Below are 8,268 nucleotides of genomic sequence, written 5' to 3' on the forward strand. Positions count from 1 at the left end.
GTAGAGTTAGTGGCAGATATGATGTAATTTCTTATCAATCTATAAAATGAGTTAATGGCAGATATGATGTAGTCGTTCTGTCACAAAGTTGTTACAGATGGATCAAGGAAAAAGGAGGAGACGAAGCTTCAGTGAGCAAAAGGGGTTAGTTAATACGTAAGAGAGAATCAGTTTCAGTTTCATAGACACTGCTTATGTTGTTGATCAACTGAGAAAGACTAAAACTTAAAGAAAAAAATGAAATAATTGTCTCAAAGAAGTTCCAAATCCCAACTGTATTTTATGTATCTGTTTCTCTTCAGGATAGACATACTCTTTATATATATATATGTTTCTTCAACAATTTTCAAACACGGTCTCTGCACATAACATGATCTATGTAACTTGCGGATCACACTTCTTCTTCTTCTTACCCTATTCATTTGATCTGTGCTTTGGAATGCTGCATCTGCTGCTGGCTAATGCTTAGCTGCTGAAACATCTCCGGGCTTAGTGTCGTCTTTGATATGTTAGATTCCCTCCTGCTGCTGCTGCTGCGGCTGCTTGTCTCACCTATCACCATCTTCAATCGCTGGACTTCTTCAGTCAGTTTCTCAGACAGAGCTGCACAAGATAGAAAAATAATGGGTTTTTGTTTATAGCCGCTCTAAGGCTAAACACAAACAAATGCTACTTGTCTAGGAGAGAATTGAGTGATGGACAAGGATCACGACATGCAGTTACTACATTCCCAGGAGAAAGACGCTAATCGGGTATGTTAAGTTTTTTTTTTCATACATAGAAACAAAAAAAAACTTGTTCCTACTCAAGGCTAGGGACATGACAGTGACGTGGTTCCATCTGCGTTCGGATATAAAACAACACTCGAGTAACTCTAATATAACACTGTATAGAACATTATTAAAAAAACGTTGTTCCTACTCAAGGCTGGGGACATGACTAGAGCAACCCTAAATATATTGAGTTATGATATTAATAAGCGTACGTACCATCGCGGAGTTGTGCCTGCTGCTCCATAGCTTGAAGACGGAACTTGAGCTCATTGTTCTGGTTCGTCAGCCCCATTGAATCTCTCTGAACCGCCAAACAAAGTAAAATATAAGACTATTCAAAAATAGGACATATTGTGTGGTGGTGGTGTTTTTCTCTCACCTGTAAATGCGTGAGCTGAGCTGATAATGTAGTGGCCTCACTCTGAAGTGTCTGCACCTTGTGTTCTAACTCCGCCATGTATTGCGTCTTCCGCTCCTTTGAACGTGCAGCAGACACACGGTTCGCCAATATCCTAATAACAAACAAACAAAACACTCACGTCACACAGAACAAAGGGGATGAATCAAAATGTCACACCACTACCTCTTAACACGCTTAGGGTCAGCCATAACAATCTCAGCGAGTTTCTCATCAGCTGAGATCTTCTTCATCTCAGCTGCAGTGAACTCACTGTTTCCAAATTCCACACTCGAGTTCCCTTCACCAGAATTGGTCGGGGAAGCTTTTACCGGAAGCTTCTCATCACCACCGAAGTCCAATTTTCCCATGAAACCACTATCCATTGAAACACTCCTACAGTGTCTACCCGTCGGAGCAATGTCTCCGCCGGCTCTCCTCTTCACCCCTGAAGAAACCTTCGCACTGCTCTCTCCTTCAGAGTCACTGCTGCTCTTCCTAGTCCCGCTGCTGTCCACCGTCTCATTGCCTCCAAATGAATTCAAGACATCAATGTTATCAAGATTCATATAAGCCCTGAAGACATCATCCATAGCTTCACTCTCTGATTTTTTTCTTCCTCCTCCTTCTCCAGGCTCTTCCTTGACCAAGTTAGACCAGTCCGAAGAAGCCTCCCCTCCGCCGGAGACGGATCTCTCCAGAGACCTCGATGGGATCAAAGGAGGTGACATTACCGAACTAAACCCGAATGTAACATCGCTGTTGGAACGCCTATGAGACTTCCTCGGCGGTAGATTCTCTCCATCTCCGCCGCCGCCGACCATCCTAGAGCTGGAATGACACATCGTGAACGGCGACGGAGGGAGAGACGGGCTGAACCCGGCGCCGTTTCTCTCATCCACCGAGACCGGAGAAGGGTTTAACGGCGGTAAGGAATCGAAGGAGAAGAAGGACGACGGTTGAGACGTAGACCGGGAGTGTTTGAGTTGTAAGGTCGCCGGGATCTGAGAATAGGAAGGGATCGGAGGCGGAGCTCCGACTCTATTTCCGGCGCCGTCGGCGCTGAAAGGCTGTGGGGAGCGGAGAAGAGGTGGATTCAAGTGGTGGTTAGGGGTTATCGGGAGTGGCTGTTTAGGGATGGAGGAAGATGAAGAGGTAGCTCTCTGCATCGTACTTGTATCTGTGCCGCCACCGCCACCACCCATCTGAAGAAGCTCCGAAAACCCTAAAAGTTGGAAGCTTTCGAGGGTGAATAGTTTTTAAGATCAGTTGACTTTCCAAATCGAAAGAAGAGATTAGTCTAAGGAATGAAAATTGAATGCGAAATCTATCGTCTTCTTCGTATTCTCACCCAAATCAATGGCGCACGAAGACTTCTCTTTGAACGTTGACCAAACCCCAATCAATCATATCATCCACTGGTCGGAAAAAAGGAACATCCCAGAACACCACTTTCGTCTTTTTTTTTTCTTTTAAAAATAAAAAATAATTTGGATAAATACAAAAGGACCCGGCTTTTACTGAACAGAACTCTTTTTCTTAGAGCAACCACAACGGTGTATTTATCGAATCCTTAAGCCCAAGTCCTTATGGGTTTTCGATTATAATAATAATAAATGGGCTCGGATTGAGAAGGATTAATCCTTATGGAAGAGGTATTCGATACCCAATCCTTATCGACGTGGCATTTGAGACAAACCACAACGCTGTATAATCTCGTGTTTTTTTGTGGTCAAAAAATCATCTCGGTGAAGGAAAAACAAAAGCTCAACGGCGATTCCGATCCTCGGCGAAGATCTGGTAAATCAGTGGGTTCCTCTCTTGATTCGTGGGTTTATTCGATTAGGGTTTCTTCTTGGGGAGATTGATTTCGTTCTCATTTCTGTTTTCTATTTCATATATGGATTTTGATTCGATTAGGGTTTCTTCTTGGGGAGATTGATTTCGTTCTCATTTGTGTTTTAGATTTCATATATGGATTTTGAATCGATTAGGGTTTCTTCTTGGGGAGATTGATTTCGTTCTCATTTGTGTTTTAGATTTCATATATGGATTTTGAATCGATTAGGGTTTCTTCTTGGGGAGATTGATTTCGTTCTCATTTGTGTTTTCTATTTCATATATGTATTTTGAATCGATTAGGGTTTCTAGTTGGGTCGCGACTTTGGGTTCGGTTTAGGTGTATTCGAAAAGATTTGGGGATGTTTTGATAAACGGTTTTCAATCGATTATGGGGTTCAAACCGAAAATAATTTGATGGTTTCAGAGATGGATCGGGTGGTCATACATTTGTTTGTTATATGTTTGTTATGTGTTGCTATTAATCTGTTCATGTCTTTTGTGTTTGTTTGTCTTATCCTCACTGCCTAAACATTTTTTTTCAGGTTTAGTCATCATGGGACAAGATTATTCATACACGCAGCCTTCTTCATCAGACGAGCTTGACTTGACGTATCTTCTTGAATCAGAAGCTCAAATTTACAAGGATGAAGCTGAGAGTAGTTTGTACATTGCAGAGTCGTTTCAGTACACACCTTCACCCGAGGCTGACGATGGAATACCGACGACTTGCTACTGTGGTTCTGAGCCGGAAATTGCCACATCTCACACGCATAAAGATCCAGGGAGAAGGTACTACACCTGCCCCAATGTGGATGATGGGGAATGCCACATTTGGAAATGGTGGGACGTAGCTGTTACGGAGGAGATGACTGAGGTTAAGAGACAAATGAGGCTGCTTAAGGATCAAGCTTTTCAGTGTGATCAGAATGTGGTTAAGCTACAGAAGACAGTTTGTGAGCTACAGAAGACCGTCTGCGAGCAAAAGAAGAGCGTATGGGAGGTCAAGAAGCCCTATATGAGGATAATGGTCTCAGTCCTGACCGTTTTTTTAGGTTTCGCGGTCATGTATATGTCTGGTAAGTATGTGTACTCTGCTTTGGTTGTTGTTAAAGCCATTTTGTATAACGTTGTGACTGTTTGATCTCATTTATTTGCAGGAATAAGTTCGAAGACGTAAAGCAAAGTCTAGAAAAGCAGTGTCTCTTTAATTAGGTACAATACTAAACCTTCATTCTCTCTTTTGTTTCAAATATAAATGCAAGTAGCTACCAAATATAAATGCAAGTACCTAAACCTTCATAGTCTCTTTAAAATTTTCAACGCCTCGGATTTGATTGGTTTTAATGTTTTCCAGCTTTACAAATGGGTCTTAGGTTGATTTGATTGGTGTTTAATAGAACTAGTTAGCTTCCCAACTGCAACTTTAAATGTCTCTTAGTTTAAGCTCCCCTACTTAAGTTAGCTACCACAATTCTGAGTTAGACAAATCTGAAAACATGGCTGCGAACAATACAAGTTATGTTAACCTCCTGTTTAGTCAATCTCAGTCCCCAGTGGACCTTGATTCACCCGAACCTTTTTGGTTCGGGACCCAAGGTCCTGATGCGTCTCCTACTGTCGAATCTGCTGTGGACTCTCCTGTTAGGAAGGAGAGGAGGCCTTGGTCTACTAAGGAGGACAAAATCCTAATCGGAGCTTGGCTTAACACGAGTAAGGATGCGGTGGTGAGCAATGAGCAGAAAGCTGCTAGGTTCTGGAGCCGCATTGTTGACTACTACAACAAAAGCCCTCAACTGGTGGGAACAGTGCCTAGAGAGCTTGGTCAGTGCAAGCAGAGGTGGGCTCGGATTAACGAGCAAGTGTGCAAGTTCGTAGGCTGCTATGACACAGCACTGAGGGAGCAGAGTAGTGGGCAAAACGATGATGATGTCATGATAGCTGCTTTGGATAACTTCTCCAATCAGTACTCGGTCAAGTTTAGCATGGAACATGCCTGGAGAGAGTTGAGGCATGACCAGAAATGGTCCTCTACCTATTTGGCGAAGGGGAGTGGGAAGGAAAAGCGCAAAGGGGTGGAGGTTGTTAGAGAAGAAGAAGTGGTTAGACCCGTGGGGGTCAAGGCAGCTAAAGCTGCTACGAAGAAGAAGAAGAAGAGTGTTGCAGAAGAGTCCTTGTCACAAATACAAGTCATAATGGAAATGAAAGATAAACTCTCTAAGCAGAAGTTGCTCGATTTACGATTGTGAAAAACCCAGCTCTTTCATGGGATCAGCAACAGATAGGGATGACAATGAGAGCATGTATCATACTGCACAATATGATAGTCGAAAATGAACGAGATGGATACGGCACTCAGTACGATCCATCTGAATTTGAAGAAGAAGATGTAGCCAGCAGTTCACGGGTGCATAAGTCTCGTGGTACCGACATCCCTCCAAGCATCAATGAAATGCGTGCCACTCGGATTCAGATTCGCGAGTCGGAAATACATCATCAATTGAAGAATGATTTAATTGAGAATATTTGGAACAAATTTGGAGATGAAAATTAATAATTATTGTAATTTTATATGTTTAATCATGTAATAAATAAATATTAAAAAAATTATCTTATTATCCCATGTTTTAAAATTTATTAATTTTTTATTCTTAAGGATTCCATTCCTGGTAACACTATTGGACATACAAATTTCATTAGAATCCTTATCTCTTAAAAAAAAAAATATAGTATAATAAACTTAAGAACTCCAATGGTGGGAACACCATTGGAGATGCTCTTACTCAACTGGATAAAAAGAAAGACATTTTCAAAAGCCTTCACCTTTTTTTAGTTTTTACAGATAGATTTTTTTTTTTTTAACTTGACATGACTTTTTTTTGTTCAGTTCAACTTAACATGACTCTATTGCACATATTATAGATAAACTGAAACAACTTAATTAAACTATATATTTATATATACTATTTCAATCAATCCTTGATACCAAAGACGCCACTTCCTTGGATCCATGATCATCATGCATGCATTTCTTCATTCGAAATTATAATCTGTCTCTTCAAACTGGTTGATGTTGAGTTGCTCCAACATGTTTGCGTTCATTCTCTCACTTTCCCTCCTCCGGTATTCGTTCACCTCTTCTCTTAGCCTACTTGCCTCTTCTGTTAGCCGACGAACTTCTCCATTCAATTGTTCGATCAAGTCTGCAACAACAACTACGTACGTATCAGAAGAAATGCAACCACAGATTCCACGTTTATACATCATATTCGAAAATCTTATCTTTACAATACATATATGTTTACACCTTTCTTTAGTCATAAAGATATATATGAGTTATATTTAAGAAATATCTAGCACTTGATAAATGGTCAACCGCTCACTTTTTAACTCGAGAGTAAGATATATCATTTAATGGTAACAGAAGTATCAGATCTTGCAAGTAACGATCGAGTGAAAAGTCTCTTCAAAACCCTAACCTATATCTGACATTCTCACCAAAAAAAAAAGATTAATTTGCAGATGAGTTTACCATGATGAACTCGTGCCTGCTCATCCGCTCCATCAAGACTAGTCCTCAGTCGCGCGCACTCGTGATCCGCCGCCATCCTTTCTGCCATTCTTTCTCTCTGCATACAACGTCAATAATATATATACAAAACTTTTTAATTAACAAAAATATATCTCTCACACAGGAACAAACCGTGACAAGTAAGATGGTAATCACCTTCTCAAGCTTGAGCACGGCAGTCAATGTATCAATCTGAGTCTCAAGTCTCTCGACTTTGACTTCCAACTCGAACTTTTGCAGCGCCTTCTTCTCCTTTGAACGTGCAGCTGATTCCCGGTTTGACAAGCGTCTGAAATTATATATATATATATGATCACATGGATATATATATATATATATATATATATATAAATGTCATAAAAACAAATATTTTGATTAAAAAAAGAACAAATATTTACACAATCTAAGCTAAGCTATAGGAGATTACTTACCTTTTGAGACGCTTAGGATCAGATGCTGCCATCTCTTTGAGTTCGTCAGAGGAGGCAATCTTACGCAGTTGTTCTGGAGTAAACATGCCTCCGAAAGCAGTATCGTTCCCCACATCAACCGAAACACCCTGAGGAAGAGAAGGAGCCTCGTTGAGACTACTACCGGCTGAAACACTCCTCCAAATTCTTCTTGGAGGAGCAATTTCGTTGGCAGCTCTTCTCTTGTTCCCATTCGGAACATCAACATTCACATTCACATCCTCATTGTGAGACGACGACTTGTCTCCAACGCTTTCATTTTGGGTCCTCACGCCAACGGGCATATCTATTGGATTCGGGTAGGTTCGATTGCTAGCCATCAGTGAATTTAACCTGATACTATCACTGCTGGCCCGTTTATGGGCCTTACCCTCTGCGGAGGAGGAGTTAGGCATCATGTACGCAATCGGAGGTAATGCCATGTCATTGTTGGCCACCGTTGCTGACGGAAAACCTCGGTACGGCGGCTGCACTGAGAAGACAGACGACGGCAGACTACTCCCTGAGCCTCCCGTGTATGGAACCGGAGGGTATGCCATTTCTTTGTTGGCCACCGTTGCTGAAGGAAAATCTAGGAAGGACGACGGGCTCAACGGCGGGAATGAGAGGAGAGACGACGACGGCTGAGGTAACGTCGACCACGAGGGGGTTGATCCGTACTGGGATGGCTGACCGGTCGGTGGGATCTGAGGACACGGAAAGGGTGGGAGTGAGCTTCCGCTAGGCGGCGGCATGGTTGCTCTATTGGAACTCTCGTCACCAAAAGGGTTAGCCCTCGGGTATTGGCTGAGACCGGAGTATGAAGGAGGAATATCGGCGTGACCATCCATCGATACGGAGACGAAGAACGGCGTCGAGTCTCTGCATCATATCGGAGTTGTCTCTATCAATTATTTTTTCTTACGATAACCAAATAAAAATAACTACAGATAAACTGCGAAAAAGGTTACATATATACTAGCAGGCTATACATGACTAGAATCATAAAAGGTTCAAAATTAGTGTCATCATCAGTTAGTTTATAGAGAGAGAGAAAAATTACTGAAACGTTGAGTAAGAAAATACCTTGTTACCTGAGCTAGGGAGGGGAGATTACACCTCAAATGGTTTTCGACAATGCTTTTTTGTTTCATGATACTTGCACGAGCTAGCTATTTTATATTTACCGTTTCCTGTTTGTCGACAAAAGAAAAATTACGGTTTCTTGTTCATTTCCGG

At 41.7% G+C, this 8,268-nt stretch overlaps 3 protein-coding genes across 4 annotated transcripts; 1 reads left to right on the top strand and 2 right to left on the bottom strand.

Moving 5' to 3' along the window:
- Positions 1-225: 225 nt before the first annotated feature.
- On the bottom strand, positions 226-2,737 carry LOC125607976 (bZIP transcription factor 30-like). Of its 2 annotated transcripts, none has more exons than XM_048777583.1 (5): positions 2,522-2,737; positions 1,357-2,395; positions 1,153-1,285; positions 990-1,074; positions 226-603 (listed from the first exon to the last, which is right to left on the bottom strand). In XM_048777583.1, exons 2-5 carry the CDS (start codon positions 2,373-2,375, stop codon positions 419-421), a joined length of 1,422 nt encoding a protein of 473 aa, XP_048633540.1. In that variant the 5' UTR covers positions 2,376-2,395; positions 2,522-2,737; the 3' UTR covers positions 226-418. The 2 variants fall into 2 exon arrangements, with proteins under 2 accessions (XP_048633540.1, XP_048633541.1); XM_048777584.1 differs by having other exon boundaries at positions 1,357-2,409; positions 2,522-2,636.
- Positions 2,738-4,508: 1,771 nt separating this feature from the next.
- LOC125608188 (glutathione S-transferase T3-like) lies at positions 4,509-5,258 on the top strand. The gene has a single exon (XM_048778152.1). The coding sequence runs from the start codon at positions 4,509-4,511 to the stop codon at positions 5,256-5,258; it is 750 nt and encodes a 249-aa protein (XP_048634109.1).
- A 784-nt stretch (positions 5,259-6,042) lies between these two features.
- On the bottom strand, positions 6,043-8,018 carry LOC106420627 (bZIP transcription factor 29-like). Its single transcript, XM_048778153.1, has 4 exons — positions 7,012-8,018; positions 6,737-6,869; positions 6,542-6,638; positions 6,043-6,212 (listed from the first exon to the last, which is right to left on the bottom strand). Exons 1-4 carry the CDS (start codon positions 7,878-7,880, stop codon positions 6,043-6,045), a joined length of 1,269 nt encoding a protein of 422 aa, XP_048634110.1. The 5' UTR covers positions 7,881-8,018.
- Positions 8,019-8,268: the final 250 nt, after the last annotated feature.

Source organism: Brassica napus, chromosome A4 (assembly GCF_020379485.1).
Source record: "Brassica napus cultivar Da-Ae chromosome A4, Da-Ae, whole genome shotgun sequence".
Taxonomy (NCBI): Eukaryota; Viridiplantae; Streptophyta; class Magnoliopsida; order Brassicales; family Brassicaceae; genus Brassica; species Brassica napus.